Here is a 26,253-nt window from a genome sequence, read left to right as displayed (position 1 = left end):
TCAGTTTAGCATCCATCAAGAGTTGGTCAAAGATGGGACTTTTGCTCAGGAGCACAACATAAATCTTAAATGTATGTTTTAAAGCATAAACTAACTTTATTCCAGCCCCCCCATCCCCAATTGCTATAACAGCATCCCAGGATCAAAGATTTTTTTCAGCCTGAGGTTGATTTGTAATCGAGGTCCAGACAGTTTCTACCATCCCCCTGCCTTCTCAACTCAAAGCTGCATTTTCTGTTGCTTAAAAATTTGCATATTTCTCAGTGCCTGTTTCTGATTCACAATAAACAATGCTCCAACCTCCTGCCAAAAAAATGTCCAAATGTGAAATAGTTGCTATAATAGTCGTTTTTGTGATGGCAACTTTGAGCTGTGTGTTTTTAAATTATAATTACTTTTTTTCCTTACAAAAGATGTGTATCTGTCTTGATTGCTGTAATTATGATTCTATACCCGCAAACAGTTATAAAAGACTCATGTCATCACTCTGCCTCATGAAACCCTTGCCTTTCACCAAGCTTTCTCTGGTGACTGTATTATGTTTGTGTTCAATTTGCAGCCGAGGAACCTAATGAGAAGCTATTAATCATTGCATATATATAAAAATGTGTCCTTAACTAAACAGACCAAAGAGGGGATGGCAAGCCCGTTATTACCATGATTCGATTTAGAATTGTAAAGGGGACTTGAGACAAAAAATCTGATGCACACACTCAAGAGGCAGAAACAGGCAGATCTCTGTGAGTTCAAGGCCAGCCTGGTTTACAGAGCTAATTCTAGGACAGGCTCCAAAGCAAGCAATACAGAGAAAACTTGTCGAAAAACCAAAAAAAAAAAAAAAAAAAAAAACCCTGGAAAGGAGAGTGTGCAGTTTCATGGTTTTGTGATCAAAAAACATAATGGAATCAAGGGACCTGAATTCTAAGCCTCAATTTAACACAAGAATTATGGCAAATATTGACTTGTCCTCCTTGCCAGCTGTTTTCAAACTGTGATATGCAGAAGCAACCCATAGTCTTGACAGGTACTGGAGAGAAAGAGAAGGAGCTAACCAATCAAGGGAGGCTTGAAGCAATTAGAGCAGCCTGCATGCATGCATTTTATATGTCAATGACTAAGAGAGGAATACTTGCTAGGCAGTGGTGGTGCACACCTTGAAATCCCAGCACTCAGGAAGCAGAGGCAGGAGGATCTCTGTGAGTTTGAAGTCAGCCTGGTCTACAAAGCTACACAGAGAAACCCTGTCTCGAAAAATAAAATAAATAAACAAACAAATAATAAAAAGAGAGGAACACGTGGCCTTCTTTCCTTCTTGAAGTTTGATGTTTACTGTTATGCTTTCCTCTGGTGTTAGAATCGCTGATGGACTGGGAGGGAGAACTAAAGGACGGAGTGGTAATGACTTTAGAAATGTATGCCCAAGGGTCTAGAGAGCACAGGAAGGGACAGCAATTCTGCAGGATCTGGGAAAGCAATGGAGCTGGGAAGGTTGCCTTCCCAGAAGAAAACATGGATGAAGGACCCTTCATTTTAACCTTCTTTTCTGTCCTTAATAAAAGGTACTGAATTCTTCTTTTGAAAACATATAGGAAAAGATAAGAAACTGAAGTTCTAAGAGCTATTTGAGCAGAACCCCTCTTGCACTATAATCTTGGGGGAAATTTCTTAATCTCTACAAATCTCCATTTCAACATCTGGACCCACATGACTAGTATTAAAATAAAGTATCTGAAAAAAAGGCATTGTCATGAAGATCAAATTAGATGGTGTCTTAGGGTTTTACTGCTGTGAAGACACACCATGACCACCTCATGTCTTATAAAGGAAACTATTTAATTGGGATTGGCTTACAGGTTCAGAGTTTTACTCCATTATCATCATGGCAGGAAGTGTGGCAGCGCCCAGGCAGACATGATGATGGAGAAGTAGCTGAGAGTTCTATATCTTGATCAGCCGGCATTAGGGAGAGAGAGAAACTAGGCCTGGCTTAAACATCTGAAACCTCAAAGCCCACCCCCAGTGACACACTTCCTCCTACAAGGCCATACCTATTCTAACAAGGCTACTCCTCCTAATAGTGCTACTCTCTATGAGCCTATGGGGGCCATTTTCATTCAAACAATCAGAGATGGTATGTATAAAAATACTAATAAAAGGGCAGGAGGGATGGCTCAGGGGTTAAAAGCACTTGTACCTTCAGAGGACCAGAGTTCAGTTCCCAGTACCCACATTAGGTTACACACAACTGCCTGTAACTCCAACTCCTGGGGAACTGATGGCCTCTGGCCCCTTACAATACCCACATACACATATAGCTACTAACAAAGATAGAAAATCCTATGGTTGACATTTGCAATTTCATGCTCTTTCCCAGTAAATCAAGACTTCAGTGCTATAGAAGTATAGCTTGTGTTAAGCAACCTGGGAAAATGTAGTTTCCAATAAAAGTAGTATTAATTGCAATAATGGAATCTGTACTGCAAAGTATATCCCTTTTTGTAGGGCACACAAGCCAGACAAAGATGGCGCTGAGGGGAAATCAAGAGGGTGATTCCTGAGTTATTTACAAAAAAAAAAAGATGATTGGTTGCCTAGATGGAACCAGATGAGGTCACTGCATGAATAGCTCATGTTCCCTACGTAAAACCTAGGACGCCTGGTGATAGGCTGAGCTTTAAAACCATTGGCTGGCTGTTTTCCCAATTTGCAGTTTTTTCCTTTAAAAGATGCCTGCTATGGGACAATAAACGAGTTCCTGCTTGACCAGACTCCTTGTTGCATCTGACTGTCTCCCAGAATCTTGGATGGTGGGGAATGAGCAGATTGCATTTACCTTTCCTCAGACCCAGCTCAGCTTTCTGTGGCTGGGCTAAGACCACCACAACTTTTAACTCTCATATAAAGGAAATCCATTGGGTTTTCTTAAAGTCATGGTTAATTAATTAAGTAATTAGTTAATTAATTAATTAATTTTTAATAAAAACGATTGGCTTAATTTCTCATTATTTGAGTATTTGTATAAGGGACTCATCTTTTTCATCCCCCTTCTATAGGGTTCTCTGTGACCAGACCTTTGTCTGACCTCTTCTTGAACCCCATAAAAGGTCAAACCATTAAGCTATGCTAGAGACCCATGCTGGTAATAAAAAAGTGTGAAGCAGCCAAGCCAAATGGCCTAGAAAGAAAGTATCCCCCAGAGTGCCCTTGACTCCTCATCGCTGATGCCTCCAAAGCCTTTGATGCTGTGAGATTTCTCCCATTCTTAAGTAGAATACAAATTTTCATGTATGCGAATTCACCTTTCTTGGTTTCTGTTTCTCTTTTCAGCTTCCAAACTCAAGGGTTGCTCATTAAAAGCTTTATATCCTATCTAAAATTAAAATTACCCATGTGCTTATATTTATGAAAGAATAGTTCAAGGTCTTCTGAGAGAGTGGGATTGGGACCAGGCTTTATTTTAAGGCCTATACTAGCTTGGAACTCAGTACGTATACAGTCTGATCTTAAACTCTGAGCTATTGCCCTGCCTCAGTCTCCCTAGTATCAGGACTACAGGCATGAGACATGTCACCTGGCTTTGGGCCATCCTTGCCCCTTCTTCAGAAGGAATCCCCATCCTTCCCACAATGCTACACTTGATCTGCCAGTGCTGGCTCCATGATTGCACATCCTGCAGGAGGAGTCCACACATCTCCCACACTCATCTTGTTCTTGATCTCATTAGCAAGCTAACTGGCTAATAGGGCTCCCATGGAATTCCCATAACACTCTCTGGTCTGCTGCATAATGGCTACGGATGTGTGGTTGTGAAAGAAACCAACATTTGAAGCACAGTGATTGTTTCATGTTGGTTGAATGAATACATGAATGACTAAGCATGATTAACTAATTAAGCTTTACAGTTAGAATAGTTGCATTTTTCAGCTTTCATATGATTTTTAAAATGAAACCCAGTCAGTTAAAAACAACAGCCTGGGGTTCACCACAGATATTTCTGGAGTGTGTGTGTGTGTGTGTGTGTGTGTGTGTGTGTGTGTGTGTGTGTGTGTGTGACAAAATGAAAAGCTATCTACCTCCAGCCATGCATCTATGCCTGCTCTCTGTAGCTGGTCTACAGTTATTCATTGGGGACCCAGTCAAGTTTCTTCTCATTATCTTAATAGTTCTGATTTCCCAAACTGTAAGGAGAACAGACACTTCTTAGGAGATCCTGAAGTGCAAGTCATCTGAAGAAAGAATGACAAAAATTTCTCTTGAAACTAAGTGATCAAAGTAGGAGATATTCAACAAAGCTTAAAATTTTGTAATTATCTTCTTTCTGGGAGTGGGGTGGGGGACAAAAAAAAAAAAAACCATCAATTCCCTAGAGATAGTCCTGCAGGTATCAAGACCAGCACTTACGGTCACCACCACTCATATTGCAAGCCAGGTTAACAGGGATGCTTCATTTACAGATGAGTAATTGCTTTGTTGTTACATTATTCTATTTTTCCCAGAAGAAAGAATTTACCTAACTGCAGGTTGTCTGTTGTTGCCTGCACAGTTTTCTCAAAAGGACCAGCATTTGCTCCCTGAGTGTGCTTGTTTGGGGGGGTTTATTTGCTTTCATCTGCAACTCCAGTGCTAATGCTTCCTGGGCTCTGGGTCCAGTATCTGAGTAGTTTTAAATGTAATACAACTGGCAGACATTTGCTCATGATGTCTTGACCTCATTTATTTGATGTATCTATGAAGGGAGGGGTCATTTTAAAGTTCAACAGCCCTGCTTAGGAAATGGAGGGGACAATGAGAAAAATACTCAGAACAAATCCAGGTGGCCCCTGGGACATTATTGTTACGGTTTTCTGAAAGAGTAGTGCCCAGAAGTCGTTCCCAATATCTGGCCCAGACCCAAACCTTGCAGTTCATATGAACTCTGAACTAAGGCTCTTTGAGTCTCATTTTCTCAGTAGCTTTTATTACAACCAACAAAACAAAAACCTTCAAGGGTGAATTACTTCCTTTCTCTATGAACTCCAGACTCCTGTGCTGTTTGCACAAATTAAAATAATAAAATTGTTTGAGCCAAGCTTTAGGGTTTTGGAAAGGGTGGAAAAGGAAAAAAGAAAAAAACAACCAAGCAAAAAATACAGGCTTTCCTCTATGCTATCTAGAATGTTTTCCAGGTCATTTTCATGCTGGTCTTGGGAGATGGGCAGTGTGAGCAGAAATGCTATTGATTTGAAACTCCACTTAAAAGTGTCCTATTTCTCTCTCAAGTTCCCTTGAAATGCAAATCATTTACAGAAAAAGAAAGTGAACATAGTAGTTCCAAATGCATGACTCAGGTGAAGATGGCAGTCTATGGACTCTGTTATGCATCCAAGCTACAAATAGAAAAACAAGTAGCTTTGATGTATCACAGCAAGTGGTAAATTAGTGATATAATCCCTTAGGTTATATATGCCATGCATAAGAATTGCTTAATGTTCCCTGTTCATGAGGCACAAGACAGGCTCTTGCCCTCAAAGAACTTATCATTTTGTTGAGAAGCCCAGACTTGGCATGATCTTAAAATGAAGGGCACAGGGCAAGGCAAGGTATAATTAAGGGTTAAGCAACAGAGTGCGGATATTAAGGGATCTGAGGGATCAGAGGAAAGCAAGAGACCACAAAGGGCTGAGACTGACAAGAAACTGTATTTTAATTAAATTATTAAAATGGTGTCAAGTTAGGGAGTTGTTACAATTGCTGCTAATTTGTCATAGCAGGCACTCATACAGATCACCATCCCACAGTACATACATGAATGATTAAGGCTGGCAGGGAACATTTTTTTTTTTCTCTAGCTCCCTGGATTTGCTAATAAGGAACAAAAATACATACTTTGGTGTTGGATGACAGACACCAAAACTGAGCACACTTTGCTTGGGAATCACTGGCTGTGATTTTTTTGTGTGTTTAGCTTTCTGATGAGCCAATTTTTTTTTTTTTCACCTAAACAAGTTTTTAACTTGAGGGGAGGGAAAGTACCACCCAAGGACAATTCATTTTCATTTTATAGGATGTTTATTTGTGCAGTTTCTTTTCCTTTTAAGAAAAATGGCCAAGGTCAGGTGTAGTGGCTCACACCTTTGATCCCAGCACCCAGGAAGCAGAGGCAGGGGGATCTCTGAGTTTGAGGAAAGCCTGGTCTATAGAGTGAGTTCTAGGATAGCCAGGGCTACACAGAGACACCCTGTCTCAACCCCCCCCCCAAAAAAGGAGAGGGAGAGAATGGCCAGGAAAGTACCAGTTATAGTCTCAAAACCAGGAGACCTTTCTAACTCCTAAACATTCAGCATCCTTTAAAAAGGAAGCAACTGAATAACAACTTACCTTTGGAAATCTTGAATGCATCTGCAGTCTGGGTCTTAAAACGCCATTGACTTTATGGTTTGGCAGTGATCCTGGTACCTTTGTGTTTCTTACCTGTCTGCGGAGCAGGCAGCCAGAGCTCAATTAGATCTGTCATATAGGAATTTTAAAAATGGCTAAGATAAGGCATGTCTCACCTTGTGTTTTGAGTAATTTTATACAAGTTGAGAGGTTGTCAGTAAGAATTCTCCTCTCTATACTCAATTGTATTCAGGATCCTTCCAAGAAATGTCAATCATGTTCCCAATGCTAAGGGGGTGGGGAACACACAACAGTTGTTTGAGCAGGCAAAAGAACACCCTCTGACGTCTCCTGAAGTGGAGGAAACCTGCAATAATGTGAGGTAATTAAATATGGTCTTGGAGAAGTCTTCCAAACGTTCCTAATCGGGACTTCCTCCGTCCAAGTGTGCGTGTGCTTTAGTTTTCGATTTTTTTTTTTTCCGGGTCCTGATTTTTGCATTTCTAATAAAAGTGAACTGACAAAGCGTGAAAGAGGTCTATGGAGCAAGGAGCAAAACAAAGCGAGCCAGCATACTTCTGGTGTGCCAAGATTAATCAATATTCCGGAGAGCTCGGGCTCCCTCTCCTCCCCCTGCTGTTTTCATTTCCCCACTCCCCCTTTCCCCAGCCCAGGCTCCGCCTCTTTTCTTAAGTTGCCTGATAGTAAGTGGCGGTTTCAGAGCACATGCATGTTGTCAGGGCTAGCCTGCCCCGCCGCTCGCCCTCTAGCTCGCTGCTTGCTCTCCCGGCTATTACTCCGAGCTACCTGCTGGGGAATTCACCTTGACATTGCCTGGGGTGTCTTCCACCCGTCACAGAAACAAAAAAGGTAAGCGCAGCCTCCTATATCTCGCGGGGCTCAGTTTCGTGTCCCATTTTTCTGTTTGCCGAGCGGAGGAGTAAAACTAGCCATGTTGGTAGGTAAGGTCCTGTTAGGACGGAGTACCGCCAGCGTGAGCTAACTAGCCAAGCCCAGTCGGCTCTTCTTTGAAATTCAGTCGTTCAAGGTGGACTGGGGGTAAATGGAGGTCCGAGATGTAGAAATAAAATCAAGATAGAGCTGGTGTTTTTTAAGGGGAACCGACGGCTTAGAGACATCAGAACTATCCGTTTAAAAAAAAAAAAAAAAAAAATCTGGACTCTCTCTCCCTTTCACTCTCTAAGCTTTTAATCTAGTGTAAAGTCTTAAACACATGGCAGGTTTTACTATCAGTGACCTCAACCTGCAATTTTATTTCAAAGTCAAACTGTTAAGTCTTTTATTTTGCACCCTTGGATTTGCCGAGTTGCAGCTGCCTCCCCCACAGACGCACACGCTGGCTCTGGCTTTGCCAGATACACACGTCCACAGGCAAAACTGATCATCGCCAAAGACTAGGGATTAAGAATCTTGCACAGCTACAGGAGGAAGCCCATGATTTCCAGCAAGAAAAATGGGTTAGTCGTTTGTATTTGAATAACCTAAGAGCACTTTAAAGAAACCAGAAACCACAAGCTGTAATGTTTGGAATGAAAACTGGATTCTCTCCTCATCTGTCTCAGAAATCCTAATTTTCTAAATATGAAGACTCGCGTGACTTGAAGGTTTGCTGTAAACGCAGATGTTACGTTATGTTCTTACTTCCAATAATATGAAAATGGATTTTTATTTCTGATAATTTATAGATGTGCCTAGGGCAATGTGCTTATTTCATGGGAAAAGTTACCCTGTAAAAGTCTCAAATGCATTTTTACTGTCCCCCAGGCACTTGTGTTCTTTTTATGACCATATTTACAAGTTAACCTGTTCATGTTTCTTAGTGAAATTAATACATAAAACCAAAGATTTACTACGAATGTCAATATCCCAATTTCCTCAATCCTTTCTATTGACACAGTAATGTCTGCAATCACATACAAGACATGTTCAGTCACATACAAGTGTGTGTTCAGTTCAACTGGGCAATTATTGAGTGTAGGTTGTGCACGGCTCTTGGCTGGGCTCTGAGGAACAGAGTGGGAATGCAGGCACTGGGTCATGTCCAACTCTGAAGAACCCCTTACTCATTGTGGGAAAGAGCAAACTGGAAATTGGAACGTAATTTCTTTTTGATCATCTATTCTAATTGTATGTCCATCTTGTACACATAGTCCAATAAAATGAACACAACATAACCTGATATTGTAGCTCTCCAATCTTCAATTTCTAGTTCCATTTACCCAGTGCCCACAGCGGCATGAGCCAACATTGATTTCCCATCCCAGGAGGCAGTAACTTTTGTCTCTTTCTGTCCCATTCTAGTTGTATTCTCTAACACCAAAGAGGAGATTTCACTGTCTGGGGACAATTTCACAACACTGAAGTACAAGGACACGGTATTCCTAGAAAAATAAAACATGACAAAAAGCAATGGAGAAGAGCCCAGGATGGGTGGCAGGATGGAGAGATTCCAGCAAGGAGTCCGCAAGCGCACACTTTTGGCCAAGAAGAAAGTACAGAACATCACAAAGGAGGATGTTAAGAGTTACCTGTTTCGGAATGCTTTTGTGCTGCTCACAGTCACTGCTGTCATTGTGGGTGAGTCACTTGACCAAAACCAAAATTATAGAAGCCTGTATCCTGTTTCTGTGGGACATTTGAATGCCCAGGAGTGTTATCAGATAGACTGATTGTAGGTATTCAAATTGATAGTTTGAATAGATGGGATCTCTGCATTTGAAGAGGTTTCCTGCCCTCCCTTCCCCCACAAGAAAACCCAGCAGTGTGTTGGGAGTCACATATGCTAATCAGAAAGAATTGTTAAGAATTATGAGCATTCATTGATTGTGTGGATAAGAGAAATAATTGTTTTCCCAAGTCACATGAGGATAAAGGAGTGGTAATTGAATCATTAGGCACGAGTAGTTAGATACTCACAAAAACAAATCAAGCAGGCTAGACATGGCTGAAAGAATATAATCCTTATACAATGTCACTTTTGCTTGAAAGTGATTTATACAATTAATGTACCCAAGATGAACAGTGGACCTCCAGTAGTAATTATAGTCCTAGCTAGTGCCAGCTTGAAGCTGAGTGCTTAAAAATGGAAGTCAAGTCTACCCTGTGTTTGCATGCTCACATTCAGTGACTTGGGAAGGTAAATTGGGAAAATGTTAACACAGGTCTCTTTCATTCATTGCCTCATAGAGCCTGCCATAGCTAGCTACGTCATTTTTTTAAATAGTTCAGTTCCTTACTAATTTAGCATGGTTGACAGCAATCTGTATTAATAAAACTATGGTTTGTTTGGTTTATAGCTATTTGAAGTTTTAGTTCATTAGTTATAGACAACACAAATCTTACCTTAAAATATAATATCTGGAATTTTTGACCAAACCAGTGTAGACATCCTGAAGCTGAAAACATATAAACCAATACACTAAGTCCTAAAATAACTTTCTTCCAATTTGCATTCAGGTAAAATTTTAATTGCTACTTTGTGATTAGCCAAGAAATCCATAAATTTTAAAGAATGAATGACTTCATAAAAACTAAGAAACTTGTATAAAGTATAGATATAACTTTGTCCAGAAAGCTGACTTATGAATGACAAAGAGAAATGCAGCCAGAGAGAAAAGTTTGTCATAAATTTAGATTAATCCCATCTTAGCACCTTTGGCCCTTTTCAGTGAGTGATTGTTGATTAGTAGGTTTCCGATTCATTGTGGAGATACTCCAGGTGGCATGTCCTCAGAGTCTGAGAAATAATGGCTCTCCTCAGTAGGTTCCCAGCTTTGAGTACGTTCCAGGAGGAAGAGTTTTAACGCCGAGGCCTGGTCCTGGAGTCAGGGCCAACTGTAATGTTCTTGCCTCATTTTATGCCCCGAATCACAGTTGTTGTGACGCCAAGAGACAGAATACTCAAGAGTATATACATGAGACAAGCCCAGCTACCTTCTGGGAGGATTCCATGCCCTCACCCTCACGCGTGATGGTGACTATGATACTACAGACATCCTTGTTTTGTGGATGAAACTGGTCACAAAGAGACCAAGCAGCTTGCCCAAAGCCACTGAGCCAGAGAAGAGAAGCGAAGTCAGTCTAGTGCCAGACACTGTCCTCCTATGTGGCGAGCCATCTTGCCCTTCCTTGCCCTGCTGACTACTGACTTGTATAAGAAGTGTTAAGAAGGGAAATGTCATGTGGTGTGGAGGCCAGCGAGGCAACACTGCCAGATGCAGCCATACACCCTTAGCAGCACTCTACCCTTTGAGAGATCCAGTTAAAGTCAAGGAAAAGAAGTGATAAATTCTACAAACTGATCAAAAGTGATCAAAATTCTGCAATTAAGTCTCATCCCTCACACCATGTGATAAACAATTAATTGCTTCACAATACTATACCATATATTACTATATACAATACTATAATATAATGTGATATGTAATACTATAATATGTATGGAGCTCACTATGTTTGGAAAAGAGTCAGAATGAACTATTTATTCAAAATGGTGTTCTAAGCAAGAGTTCAATCCTTATGACAAAATACTTCCATTGAAGAATAGAGGAGTGGAAAGGAATAGGGCATAAGTTTGGAAGTCGGAATAATAGAGAAGGAAGTTGCTAAATACAGAGAAATAGCATGGCTCCTAACAAGAAGAAAATGTCAGGAATTAAGGGTCTGTTTTCTCTAGGGCTCTCACTTCCTAGTGGGGCTTTTCCTCAGATTTGTGAGAACTGCGGCCTGACTTGGCGGAGCTGGAGTAGATAAGTTGGCTGGATGCCCTCAGGGTTGGCTTTACTGGTGGAAACTGAGGAGTTATAAGCAGTAAGAAGCCCCTGACAAAGAAACACAAAAAGAGCTCATTGACAGTCAGAGGGACCAGCTTACACCAAAGGTCCTGAATAGCAAACAGACAACTTACAAGCAAACAGATTCAGGAGGAAAGGAAGAACCCTTCAGTTATCTTTTGGTATGTCTTCCTCAGAGGGCCCAGCCGAAACAAGGGCTCCACTTGTCATTGGAGTCCATGTCTATATTAGCCCTAAACAAAATAATGGAGAAGGAATATGTCAAGACATCAATTCTTATGGGGGAAGGAGTCAAAACAGATGCTAGCAATGAAAATGAAGAAGTCATTTCCCCAAAATCTGGCTGAGAAAGATAAGTTTTAATTTCCAAATCTTTAGGCATGGTCAGCACTCGGGAAAATGTGTTTAAAACTTTATTCTATTTTGTTTTGTCATATATATATATATATATATATATATATATATATATATATTATGCAATATGCATTTAGTGTGAAATGAAAACTAACAAAAGTTTGAATCAGAGAATTGTACCTATATCATCACCATGTCCTCTGCAAGTGTGAGCACGTGCAGTTTGGTTCCATCTCTAAACAGTGGCAAGGTGTGAATGTGTAGTGCTATGACAAAACCTCACATAACCGGGGAAAATTGGCAGTGTGGTAGAAGACAGCAGCCAGCTCCAAGACCCTTTGGAAGAGTTTGCAAGGAAAGCTTTAGACAGTGTGTGTTTTCCTGGGCTGGTGAAGACATTTGTTTGACAAAAAGAACACACCATGAAGAGGGGTCGCTGTTTCCCTTCCTTTAGAAAGCACTTTGTCATCCCAACAGTTGATAATTATGTTACAGTGACCTTGCATCTTGCTAAAAGAAAGAGAAAGTTATTTGTCTTATTGAAGACACAGACTGTGACCATGTCAAGGGAATTTGGTTGCACAACAAAATAACCAGGAATAAGGGGTCATGAGATCAACTGCAAGGGATGAGAACCTGAACATAGCAATGCCTGGATCAACACAGCACTTTTGCCTGATGGAGCTCGCATGTATAGATAGCATCTTCACTCACTGTTGTTCTTGCTACACACACACACACACACACACACACACTCACACACACACACACACACACACACACACACACAAAGTTGGCATCAGTATAGCATTTACCTGAGTTTCTTTCTCAGGAAAGAAAATAGATTGACTATATTTTTATAAATCACCCTCCCCCCCCATTCTCTAACTTCTTTTGGCAATAAACTTAAGTAGACAAAAATTCAGTATAATTCAATAACATCTCAAGAAAGTAGCCATTGTGGATGTCTCTTGGGACAGGAGATAGGAGTCTGGGGAATTGGTAGGAGGGACGCTACTCTCTCTGATCCAGTTTTTGTATAGTTTGAGCAGGGTGGCACATGCTTTTAGTCTCAGCAATCTGAAGGCAGAGGCAGGTGGATCTCTGAGTTCAAGGCCACCCTGGTCTACAGAGGTAGTTCCAGGACAACCAAGAAACCCTGTCTCAAGACAAAAAAGAAAAAAGAAAAAAAAAAAGGTTCTGTATAGTTTGAATTTAATAGTGTATCTCATATGTGTATGTGTACTATCAGCTGTTACATTCTCTATTAAAGTAATAAGTTAAATTACTTATTTAAAAATTCAATGTCATTCACTAATTTAATAATTACTGAAGGTTGTGTATTTGGTCCTGTGCTTTGCGAGGGATTTCCCAGATCTTGGGTAGTTTACTGGGAGAGATGGATGAAAAGTAAAATGAAAAGGGAATACACAAGAGCCAAAGGTTGTAAATAAAGACATTTGTAATCTGAACCTTTAAAACAAGATAACATGCACATTTCATTACAGTAGATGCCCTCTTTGTCTGCTGGTTCCCCTAGATGTAACCATATTGATAATAACTGAGATTGAGCTTTTGATAAAGAATGTACCTGGACTCCTACAGTAGTTGTATTATTCTGTATTTGTGTGACCCAAAACAAAGTATTTCATCTCTCCAAGGCTCAGTGTCTCCAGCTCTCTTCATTCAGGTTCAGCTCACAATGTCAGCCATCTCATGCTGGCTGCCTCCTCTGGATTAGCCTTGCTTAAACAGCACACCAACCCAGGGAGGGCAGCACCTTTATTACATGTGTTTTATAGCCGAGGAAACTAAAGCACAGACACTCAGTATCCATGCATGTTAAGGAGGATTCTAGGCAGACATAGGGACACACACCTGGGTCACAGCATCCAGGAAGCTAGAGCCAATGGATCACTTGAATTCAAGAATCAGAGAGCCTACCACACGCATGTGCCAGCGCGTGCATGTACACACACACACACACACACACACACACACACACACACATTTACACACACATTCTCCCCCCCTATTCCACCCCCCAACTCTGGCTCCAGCTTCATACTGGTATTCACACCATTCTGTGTGCCTGCCGGCCCCTGCTCTCAGAAATTGTTCATCCTTGATTTTTTGTTTGTTTGTTTGTTTATGTTTTGTCAATTAGCTAAAGACCTGAGCTGAGTTCTCCATGTGAGAAATGAGAAGGAGAATGTGAGATCATTAGAAAGGCTGTTCATGAGACTTGAGGATGAAATGAAAGAGGACAGTGGCCTTATTCTTATGTGACCAAGTGCTCAGATACAAGGGTTAGGAAACAGGAGAAAGATCCAAAAATCAGAGTGTGTTCCAATAATAAGGTATTTGGGTTCCCGTTGAGTCTGAGGCAGAAGGCACCTACTGGGACTAGACAGTAGAAGAGGTTCACTTTAGGAGGCTATTCCTATCACATTGTGGAGGATAGGGATGGCTTTGGATTATGAGTGAGTAATGAACAGTGCATCAGAGCATCCCTGCATAAGCTCGGTCCTTCATGCCTGAAAGTAGTCATCTTTCATAAATGCCGCCATGGGACTCTGTGCCTCAGACACTTGAACTGCTCAAGTTGGCTGGGTTAGGCAAATAGATTAAGCCACATGGATGCAGCATGGTTAACTATCAGCTAGAGGGCTGAGGAGACTGCACATGGGAGCACCGGTCCCCTGCTTGAATCATGGAGTAGGCACAATTTGATACCCATGATGATGTCATTCTGTTTCCCAAAGCCCCTGGCAGTGGGAATCTCCACACAGGCTAGACAACAGGAGCCCAAAGAGTAGTAGACAGATGAGAATAGAACTTCAGAAAGCTGGGGTGAATGGTAACCCTGGTAAGCCCCTTTACCAGAGGCACCTATGCTGCCAATCATCAGAGGCTCTTGGGGCTGAGGACTGGGGGGAAAGAAAGCCATGGATTTGCAGTCTTTGCTCTAGAGAAGTAACACAGGGACTGGGGGGTGGGGGCTGAGTCTGCTCTCTCTTTCTCTTTGTCTCCCTGTCTTTCTCTCTCTCTCTCTCTCATACACACACACACACACACACACACACACACACACACACACACACTCAGAAACAGAACTGCAGAAAGATTATCAGGGTTGACAGGGGCAACCATCTGGCTGGTACACATGCCAACTGCACACAGAACCTGTCGCTCTCTCCCACATTCTCACAAAGCTTCCCAGGAAGACACCAGCTTCGCACTGATGGCCCCATGCAGAATACTGGAAATCAGAGCTCTGGCTTCTGGAATCACTCAAACTAGGTCTATAGCCCAGTTTCTGGATCTAAGTCTCTGTTTCTTTACATATAAAAAAGCTCTCTGCTTGGTTCTATACCAGGTTTGGCCTCATGCAAGCCATGAAACCTTAAATGATTTCATTATGTGCTTGATCCAAGTGCATCTATAGGAAATGCGAGGCCCTGTGTTCTGCTTTCATGATGCCATGACAGGGATCCATATGGTGCACTGATTTAGTGAGTCTGGTGGGCTAGAAAAGCCAGACCCAAAGATTTAGGAGAACGAAGCATGCAGATGAGAGAAGTTACTTAACCTGGTTTAGGCTTAAGAGATGTGGTTCAGATCTCCTTGGCTGGAGAAGATTGCCAAGAGAGTAGGGAGAGACTTGGTAGATGTAAAGGGCTTTGAGAAGCAGACATGAAAGTCAGGGAGTGATAGAGCCTATCTGATCCTTTCTGTCATGGTCTCTTGAAAAGAACCAGGGAGAATCCCAGATTCTCAACCATTATCAGAGCACAGACTACCCAATGGAGGCAGTTCCGTATAGAAGGTGACTCAGAGACCAAGTCATTGCTGGCAACAATGTTTTAATAAATGTGCCATACTCAAGAGTTTGGGTTTTGTTCATGCCACTTGAGGCCTAGGGAGAACTGGCTATCAAACACTCTCCACTCTTTCTTTTCTCTGGTATTTTTTGTGTCTACTGCTCATCAGAGTTGGGGCTGGCAAGAGGAGCAGAATTGGCGAGAGAAATGTTACTGCTTCCAAGACAGTTGTTCAGGTTAAGGTTATTTTGAAGCAGAGGTGGAAGACTTGATGCTCTTAGATTATCTCGGGCTTTTGCTTTGCTCTGTTTTCCTTGTTGTTAATTCAGACATAGAGAAAACTGATGGAGCAATTTCTATTTTGCCTTTTGAGCGGGTGATCAAGTTGTTTAGAACAATTACCTACAATAATAATGCCTTCCATTTTCAGCAGGTTACAGTTTATGTAGTGCATGTTCTCTGTAGTAGTGTAAGCTACAGCCAGCCCACCCACCATTTGGTTCCTTTCTGCAGATCTCTAGAATGCAGCTGAGAAGCACCAAGAACCTTAAGGCCCTAGTTACAGTCTCTGCTTTCCACACACTTGGAGAGTGAATGATACCCATCTCTTGACCTCATTTCTCCTCAACACTTAAGTTTGAATTCATGTCTGCTTCTAACACCTATGTTACAATATTTGAAGCATGCTTTACCTGTCTTTAAACTATTAGGATGTATGGAACAGTGCTTATTTTCATGCCAGCATTGACTATAGCAGAACCCTTTTCCTGATGGAAAAGGGCCTGATGACCTCCTATTCCTTGAAGCCAGTTTCTCCAGTGAAACAAACCTTATCTCCTCTTGATTCCTGGAAGGCCATCATGTATCTGGCCGTGTGTCTGATGATAGATGTTTCCTATCCAGGGTTTAAGGACACAGGGGAAGCATACTGCAAAAGCTACTTGTGCTGATCCACCAAGGATCAGCAATGGAACATGGAAAGTCCTTGTTTTTGGACTCATATAAACAAGATTGTAAAGAGTTCATGTTGTCTAGGAGAGGCAATCATAGTTTAAACGCCATCTTTTCCAAGTTGTACATTCCAGGTGTGAGAGACACTATATTTATAGAACACTGGAATGTCATCATTCATCAGATATCTGGTCTGGCAGCTGCAATGCTGTATATTGCCAGGAGATGAGGAAACACACAAAGCATTTCAGGGTACCAACTTTAGCCATATACTCATTAAGTCTAAGAATAATGAGTTTTATGTCAAGGTTTAGGACTATCAAAATTTCCCAGAACTTGTTTTCTAAGCCAAGAATAGTCACATATCTAAGACTAATCAAAAGATATACTCTTCAAACTTAATTGTGCAGGTTAAGGAAGTATATGGAGTCACCCAGTAGATTTATATAGCAAAAATGTCTCCTTTCATATATGGAAACCATTTGAGACTAGAAAGCCACATACAATAAAAACTTATTATTAGTTCTTGCAGTTCTGAAAAAGTTCAATATCCTGAAGAACTATTCACATACTAAAGAATAAAAGAGAGATACTTGAGAAGCTTTGAAATAAAAAAGAGAAGTATAAAAACACCAAATAGGGAGGTGCAGATAATACCAGAGATAGGTTGAGGCGAAGAGGGTAAGGCACTCCCTCTTTTCCTTGGGTACCATATCAAAGATTGAAAAGCAAAATTAGAAGCAGCAGATTGAGAAGAACAATCAAGTTTTGAATTTCAAGGCTGAGTTCTTGTCTCCAGAGAAGCCACTCCATTCTTCCTCTCCCCAAGAGACGTCTTAGGTTCTCTAGGCCTCCAGGTCACCTACTAAGGACAGAGAGATCCTTGTAAGAGGAGGCACAATTATCCCTAATGAGGGTAGAGATGTGTGGCTCTTACCCTTCGCACTCCGAAAGGGTGGCCCATGCTGCTCACATTGCATCTCTTAAGTCCATCACTACAGAAAGAAGGACAGACTCCGTGGATCCTGTGTTTGACAAGCAAATGTGAAAGCATCAAGACTTGGGAGTTTATTTAGAGACAGCCTGTGGCTGACATTGCCTTTGTTCTTGTTGATGAATATGAAAGTACAGATGTCAAAACTGAACTTATAAGTCTTTTAAGAGATGGCCTGTGATCAAAGTTGCCTTTTTTTTGTTTTTTTTTTTTGTTTGTTTGTTTTTTTTTTTTTTTTTTTTTTTTGCTGTTGTTGATTCATGTTTGTGGTCTTAGATTTTCATTTTAAGTTTAAGTTTAAGTTTCGTTTAAGTTTAAGTTTCATTTAAGTTTAAGTTTAAGGGAAATGAGCCAGAAAACCACTACTACTTTATTCACTAAAACTAAAACACTAAAAGGGTGTTGTCAGCCCCACCACTACAGTGCTTTTCACAAGTCAATGGGTAGTGGAAGAGCATCCCACCTTTGCTGGGTGAGGGAATTTCAGTTGGCATGTGTGGTACCTCTGTCCGAAGGGCTAAGTGATTGTAGCAACAATAGACCACCACCAACAACTAAGTTCAAAGTTGCTTTAGATTCATTCTCTGACCTCTAGAAAAATAGAGCTGTGGTCAGAGTGGACCACTTACCGAGCACCAATTAGAGCCTTTCTCTCTACTGTTCAAACTCAAGAAAGTCTCCATTGAAGCAATTTAAAGCAGAACTCAGGAGAAACCAACTCAGAATGAAAAGGCAACATCTTAGAAAAGATAAAGGGGTAATGTGAAAAACAAATTCAGTGTTTTTAAAGTTGAGAGTTTTCATAGTTTAGCCATTCTCATATGTCTTTAGAGTGATTTAATAAATATAAAAATAAGAATATACTTTTTTATAATTCTTGGGTGGTCTTTTTCATCTTGTATACTAATAATAGCATGGCGTAAAAACTTTTCTTTCTATTTTCCCTGTATCTTAGGTGTTATTCCTTACTGGCACATGGAAGTTCCTCATTCTCTCTGAGCTACAGTGTATGTGGGTACCATAATTTCTTTAAGCATCCCAAGTTAATGGACGTTTGGGTTGTTTTGAGCTTTGTAAAAACAATGTGATGGATAATGCTGTATTGGGTAAATACTGCATTATTATTTCATGCTGGTAAAATGGACCTGTGAACTATATCCTGAGACATGAACTTCCAGAGTCTGAAGGAGTTTTGATAAGTCTGTATAATTTCTGTCCCACAAAACTTGTAGCAACTTGCCTCTCTGAGCTATAGGTTTGTTCCTGTTTTGTTTTTAAGCTCCTTGCTGTATCACTGCAAGATTTAAGAAGGGGTGAGTGAGTTTTAGGATGTGGGCAGGCCTTCTGGCCAGACAAATTAAGGAAACTAAAGAAGCCTATGTAAAGACAATTTAAACAATTTGGAGACTAGAACTAAGCAAATTCAGGTGTTCTGTCTCCATCTCCTTTCAAAACTTGGATTTACCTCAGATAAAATGCCCAAAACTGCCCAAAGCTTTTCATTTGTATGAGTCGTTCAACTTTTTACCCCCAAGACAGGGTTTATCTGTATTGTTTTAGAGACTATCCTGGAACTAGCTCTGTAGACCAGGCTGGCTTCGAACTCACAGAGATCTGCCTGCCTCTGCCTCCTGAGTGCTGGGATTAAAGGCATGCACCACCAATGCCAGGCTCTTAAAAGCGCTTTCTTATCCCTTAATATCTACAACCCTCACATCAAACCAAAAGGGATGGAGCAAGGTTTTGGTTTATAATCTTTTTGCCTCATACCTTTCCTTCAGTTTAGCAGAAGTTCAGAGGGTGATGCATTGAGCAACAAGCACTTTAGAAGCAACAGCTGGGATTCAAACTCTAAAAAAAAATGAGAGCCATTGTCTCCCAGGCCAGCCCTGGCTCTTATATAGGGCATCCAGCCCATGAATAAACTCACAGAATCCTTGTGCCAGTAGCCAGAGGATCTAATATTAGAGGGTCTCACTGGATGTCTGAGAAGAAGATAAAACCCAGAAATAGGACTAAGCTATACTATTTGTATTACACAAATGTATAAGAGTGAGCAGAGACTCTGGATGAACAGAAATGGCTCACTGAATATGCAGCCCAGGACATGGGTGCGAAAGGTACAATGGGGAACTGGAAATTTTTGCCTGTATCTCATTTTGAGTGTCTTCTCACTCATAATCATATCTTTTTCAAGGAAGGAAGTCATCAGACTCTGATGATGTTGGCTGTGCTTTTTAGAGTAAAAAATCAGTTTTTGGTTTTTTAAAACAATATCGTTGGATATGTTTATTTGTGAATTAAATTTTTATTTCACACCAGGGTTTTTTTGGAGGGTGCTGGGACTTGAACCCAGAGTAAGCATGTATTTCCTTTCACTAAGAGCTGCACCCCTAACCTCTGCACCCCTGACCTCACATAGTGTCCTTAGCATGCTTTTAGGAAGGGAGCTCCTGGCTTTTCTCAGGACCGAAAGGTTTTGTGACTGCTCTCAGTCCCCCATCCAGACTTGTGTCTGCACCCTGCTCATCCATCAGTCACCCTGAGCTGGTTCCTATGAGCACTAATGGTGGAGCAAGGCCAGAACAGGTATTTCCCACTTCAGCAACAGGAAATACCAAAAGACAAAAGAGTGACTCAGGCCAGGTCTGACATCTCTGAAGGATGTGGGGGGAGAGCTGAGAGGTTCCCTCCATACATGAAGAAGCTTCTTAGCAGGAAATGCCTGGAAGTGTGAATTGAAACAAAAGACTAGGGACAAGAGCCCAGCAGAAGTCTTGGCCAGGTAAATTCACCGGTATGCCCTTGACTCGTTTGTCAAAACAAGCTAATGGAACCTATGCCCACCAGATTCACCAGATTGGCCTGAGCTTGGCCTTCGACTTCTCCAAATTGAGAGACAAACCCTGAGTCAGAAATACTTATTTGAAATCCTTACCATAAAAACTTAATAGGGAATTAGAGAGATGGCTCAGTGGTTAAGAGCACTAACTGCCCTTCCAGAGGACCTGGGTTCAGTTCCCAGCACCCACAGGCAGTTCATAACCATCTGTACCTCCAGTTCCAGGAGATCTAATGCTCTTCTGCCCCAGACACTCTACTGGTACATAGCCATACATGCAACAAAATACCTACTGTACCTGTAAAGTAATAAATAAAATGTAGTAGTGAAATTGAAACATGCATGTACTATGAAAGAGACTAGAGTTAATTAAAAGGAATAAGCTGAGTTCCAGTGAAATATCTAGGATTTATGTTTGGACATGCATGGTTCTTTTAAACATGTAGCTGAGAACCTTAAAGATCAAAGGGATCTTAGATACCACCTGTTCCAATCTACCCATCTGATTTTGTAGGTTTAAACAGAAGAGAACTCTGGTGAGACTGCATGATTTGAAGACTTCTAGGGGAAGAATTTGGAAGCTTATTTTGTAGCATTGCTTACTGTAACACAAATGGCTTATTCTTCCCCACCCAGTTTCCATCAAGGTGAAATGATAAACCCTATAGATTTCAGGAGGAGATTATCCTTAAAGGGAATACAGCCCTTGTCTATCTGGTAAGAGTGTATTAGGAGATGGAGGGCCCCAGTGAGTGTCAACTGTGGGGAGGTGGGGGGCACATTTCCACACTGTTACCAGTAGGAGCCTGTTGTTCGCCTAATTTTGGAGTACTTCAACTCAGGTTAAACCCAAGATTTAGGGCTTCTACCTGAGAGGGGACGAGTCAGCCTGAAGCACAGTTGGAATTCATTTAAAGTAGAAAGAAAGCTGTCAGGGAAAGAACAGAGCACACTATAGCACCGGGCAAGCTTCTCAAAGTAGAGTTTCAGCTTATTAAAGACACAAAGTGGGAGTGTACAGGGAAAGAATAAGACATACTCAAGTGTGAATATGAACTTCCTAAGGGAGAGTCACCATTACATGTGTTAACCCCAAAGATGGGAGGAGAAAGATCCCAACCCATATCATCATGACCAGATTAACTAAAGCAAGCAATTAATTAAGGCAAGCTTTTCTGTTCATGTATACAGGTGGGGTTCAAGAGGTCAGCATTTGGATGTGAGGAAGGCGTGATTTTTATAGATCAGGGGTAGGAGGTTTCCAAATGGGGGATTTGGTGGGCAAAATAGGCGGGGTTACAGGAACAGAGCATAAGCCTACAAATTAGTCCCTCCTGAAACAAAGACATGTTTGCAAGGTATGTAAAACAAGGTAGTCACAGATAGACATATAACCTTTTGAAATAAAGGTAGGGTTGCAAGGTGGTTATAAACACCACTTTGAAATAAAAACATGATTGTCATTCCTGGAACAGGCAGTACAGATCCATTTGTAGTTTAGGTTACAGGTGGGTCATACCCCAATTCCTGAAAAACAAATCACAAAGAAGGATGAGCCTAGTTTTGTCTTTACTAAGATGGCTTTTAAGTCTAAAATGGAGATAGGCTAGTTCACCACATGTTTTAGCATTAGCCATATATTCTGTTTTGGTGGGTTCCAAGTTGTGTCTCAAAGGGTTGCTAAGAACTTTTGCCTTTTGTCTGTTTGATGGGTGGGATTATAGGGCAGCTCCAGAGGTGTCTTTGTTGGGATTATAATCTGATAAAGCCAGGAGCCACTTGATTTGCACGAGAGGTTCAAGACATGTCTTTGGAAATGGAATTTCTAGTGAGATGTCTAGAAGATTGTAATTTATAACCTAGGAAAGGGAGAGGGGCCTTAATTAAATGCTAATTGTGCTGGAATTCTTGATTCTTAGCTTGATTCTTGGAGGCTTCAGCCAGACTCCAGGGTAAGGAATCTTCTCCCTTCCCACATTCTTTCTGACCCTCTTCAACAATGCCATATGTTGCGATTAATTCAAAGTGATGTGAAAGTGATGAGGACAAGTGTGGAAGCAATGTCAAGGAAGGGTGGGATAGGAGGAGGCTTCCCAATTCTGCAGAGCCGTCCATCAACAGGGCCTGATGCCTCCTAAAGGGATGGACGTCAAGTTACTAGGGAGGTTAGGTAGAAGCAGGAAATCCAGTTAGAGGGCTACTTACTATAGCAACCCAGGCAAAGATTAGTGCTCGTAGCTGAAGCCTTTGGATGGATGGATGGGTGGGTGGGTGGGTGGGTGGGTGGGTGGGTGGGTGGAAGGATGGATGGATATAGACATGTATGTATGTATATATGTATGTATGTGAGTATACACATACACACACACACACACACACACACTGTAATCAAAGCATAGGAGGTTAATAGATAAGGTAAAGGTAGGGCTGGGACTAGCATCCCAGCATCAGTCACCATCACTACAGTATCACCATCTGTAAAGCATTCTCATTGAGTGCTCCTACACACTTGAATCAGTGCTGGGAGGAGGCCTAAAGATTCTTCCTGACATCCATGTGTAACTGCCCCAGGCTTGAGACCTGTTTCTAAGCAACAGAACACAGCAAAGCAGAGTTCCTTTGTGCCTTCTAGCTCCACCTGTCCTCTCTAGCTCCTCACCTTGGAGCATATTGCATTGTGAGCAATGACAGGAGAAGGCTTTAGTCTGCCAATCCATTCAATGCAAGAGTTAATGGGTAAAAAAGAACTTGCTATTCCAAACACTGACATCAACTAAAAGCTAAATGGAATAATTTGCTTACCATCAACTTCATCTGTGTCTCACCTTCCCACTCTTATTTTTTTGTCATTAGCAAGTTTTCCATGATTTTGACAGTTGACATATTAGCAAGTTCTTAACACTTTTAACTTGTTGTGCATATTGAGCCTTTTTAGCAAGCCTGTTTTTGTCTTGGTTTAGAAAGTGAGGTGATATCAGTTTTTTTCTCCCAGACCTGCCTATCTTCCTGCCTTGTTGGCCAAACAGTATTTTATACATTAACCAATAAGAGAAGCATATGAACAGGAGGACAACCCCATCACCAGTGTTCTTAGAATCCCACCACACAGAATTTTCACCATCTTAAGCATCTCAGTTAGGACACTTCCTAGATTCTAGATTTCTTTTTAAAATACTTAATCACGAATTCTGGAAGATTGAGGACTGAGCGTGAACAGCACGACATCCAAGTTCATATGTCACCAAGCTCCAAATTTGACTAAGTATGTTTTGGCTCTATCAGAGTTATTCTGATTTTTTTTTTGTTTGTTTGTTTGTTTTTTTTTTTTTTTTTTTTTTTTTTTTTTTTTTTTTGCAAAGGAATCAACAATAAAGATCTGTGTTTTTGCACTGACATTCTGGTGGCCACCATAAGGCTTTGTGTGGTCTCTGGGACCTCAGGCACTGTCTAAAGCTTCCACTGAAGGAGATCAGCTTTTCAGCTGCTGGACCAAATGGAAGCTATCTATCAGAGCTTGTCTGAAGACCTCACCTAGCTGCCCCTCACTGGTAGGAAGGGCAGAGTGATGAGGGCTCTCAGAAGTCTATGGCACACTAAGTTTCAGAGAAGGTTTTTTGTTTGGTTGGTTTTTATTTTATTTGTTTTAATTGCTGGGATAAAAGTAATAAGAAAATGAGAAAACAGAAAAACTTAACTACTTGCAGTGGGGGAGGGCAGTTTTCCCATCCAGAGCTGATAGCTAAATGACCTAGCACTGGCTTGGAGCAGAAAACTGAAGAGAGTATCTTTTGTTTGCTCTCTCAATATCTGAGTGTAGGGTGGAAGCTTTCTTAGGTAAAACTGACAGCACTTTTCTCCCACTTACGTGCCAGAATTAGTTACGCTAAATATTCTCAGTCTGTTTACTTGTAAGTGGTGTGCCTTGAAAGAGAACAAAAAGTCGGTCAAGCATGATGTGATAACTTTCCCTGTGGTGCTTTGGGCAATCCAACATTACTGAAGGCTGTGAGCAACATGACACTTAAAGATGCTAATAACCCAGGGGCTACAAAGATGTATCTGTATTGGGCAGACACATGGCTTGTGTTTGGAGCCTTCTAGTTCAGCCATTTACCAGCTCGTTAAGCTTGAGCAAGTTACTGACTTCTTAGCATCAGTTTAATAATTTTTAAAATTGACATGATAATATCTGCCTAATAAAGTTATGATGAGGGCTAAACACTACTATTAACACATAATCCCCCTTCCCGAACACAAGCTTCTCTTTCCCAAGAGTGCAAATGACTCACTTGGCAAAGAAAGGATAGCACACACACCAAAATATAATCCAGGACAAAACTGATCATAGTGTGTCTACACAACCTCACACTTTCAAAGGGCCGGTCCTGAAGCTATACCTTACAAACAAATACAGACAAACAAATGTCTGCTGTTCCCACCACACACACACACAAAAAAGAGCTTTTGAATGCAGATTATAGGACTAGGGTTGTAGTTCATAGCACCCATGAGAACCTAGTTCAATCACCAGCACTAGAGGAGGAAGAGGAGAATTTTTAAAATGAGATTTTAAAAAGGCCTCATATCATAGAGATAATTGTACATCCATATTTATTCCTATACTAGTCACAATAAACAGAGATTGGAACCAGCTTAGATGTTCATCAGCAACAGAATAAAGAAAATATACATATGCACAATGGGATTATATTCATCTGTAATGAAAAATAAAACCTTATTTTTTTAGGCAAATGGAATGAAATGAAATTATGTTAAGTGCAATAAATCAGATTCAGAAAGAAAAATTCCATGTTTTTCTCTTACATGTGAAACTGAGAGGTGTGTGTGTGTGTATGTGTGCTGTCTATGTGGTGTGAGTGTGTTTGCGTGCGTGCGTGTGTGTGTGTGTGTGTGGGTGTGTGTGTGGGTGTGTGTGTGGGTGTGTGTGTGGTATGTATGTTTACAGTGTGGCTCCATAGGTCATGAAACTAGAAAAAGAGGGAAGGAAGAGACAGATCTTAAGGGAGGAGAGGGTACATATGGAATACATACATGAGGAAGTGGGAGGCAGTGACACCTCTGGGAAACAGGAAACTGGCCAGAGCAGGGCTAGGGGCCCAGAGCAGGTAGGGAGGGAAATGATAGTATTGTGAAAGTGCCAAACTGAGCCTGTTGCTTTGCATGCTAACCCACAGAGAAACTGAGGCATGCTCTAGAGGAGCAGATGTCTGGGCTGCACTGCCCAGCAGGACCAGTTTGTTGACTGTAAGGAGACACACAACATCACCACCTCCTGAGATGTTGCTTCCAAGTGTCTGTCTTGTGCACTATTCAGTATCAGTTTGACAGAATGAAGGGGCTTTGTCAGTTACACACTGTCCATATATGAAATTATGTACCAGAACATTCTAGAAATAAACTCACTATGAACCACTAACAGTATTTGCAAGGAGAGGTGGGAAGTGTTAGAGATGGTGGTGGTGGTGGTGGTGGTGGTGGTGGTGATGGGAGCATGAGATCTGAGTAGATATGGCATGGGCTTAAATCCTAGCTCTGCCGCCAGAGTATATTTGACTTTGAACAAATTTTACATTCATTGTGATCGGGCTTCTTCACTTTGCTGAAATAGCATCTGCATCCTGGAGTTGTAAGGATTAAATTGCTAACAGGAGTGAAAATACTGACAACAATGCCTGGCTTGTAGTAATAGCTCAGGGAGCATCAATGACTTCCCTTTTATTTAAGTTGTAGTAAGAGCTCAGGGAGCGTCAATGATTTCCTTTTTATTTAAATTATGGAGCCAATGCATGTGCTTTTGCTTCCAGCTCTCAGCATTTCCCAAATCTGCTTTTCTGTCTTGCCTATTCCTCTTACATTTCAGCAAACTGTTAAGTATTTTCCTGAATACCTGAGACCTGGGTCAACTGGATTTTCTAGTCACTTACATCGAGGTCCTTTTTATTACAAGATCACAATCTAAAGTTGGAGAATGGGTCGTCATGGTTGCTGAGACCCAAGAACTGAAATTGGAGTTGCAGTGGTGATTGAGTGAACTTTGTGTTTCATTTCATAAGGCAGAGAAGCCATTTCATAAGAAATTGGGCAAGTTTAGTTTCT

The 26,253-nt window shown here is 41.2% G+C and overlaps 1 protein-coding gene across 1 annotated transcript in view; it reads left to right on the top strand.

Moving 5' to 3' along the window:
• Window positions 1-8,652: 8,652 nt before the first annotated feature.
• The window catches only part of Slc1a3 (solute carrier family 1 member 3), a 72,728-nt gene continuing 55,127 nt past the window's right edge, over window positions 8,653-26,253 (top strand). Inside the window, exon 1 of the mRNA XM_051182523.1 lies at window positions 8,653-8,955. Coding sequence (XP_051038480.1) covers window positions 8,775-8,955 — 181 coding nt within the window. The 5' untranslated portion in view covers window positions 8,653-8,774. The remainder of the gene's footprint in view (window positions 8,956-26,253) is intronic.

Source organism: Phodopus roborovskii, unplaced genomic scaffold, assembly GCF_943737965.1.
Source record: "Phodopus roborovskii unplaced genomic scaffold, PHOROB, whole genome shotgun sequence".
Classification (NCBI taxonomy): Eukaryota; Metazoa; Chordata; class Mammalia; order Rodentia; family Cricetidae; genus Phodopus; species Phodopus roborovskii.
The sequence above is the reverse complement of the archived record's forward strand: the minus strand, read 5'-3'. Positions and strand labels throughout refer to the sequence as shown.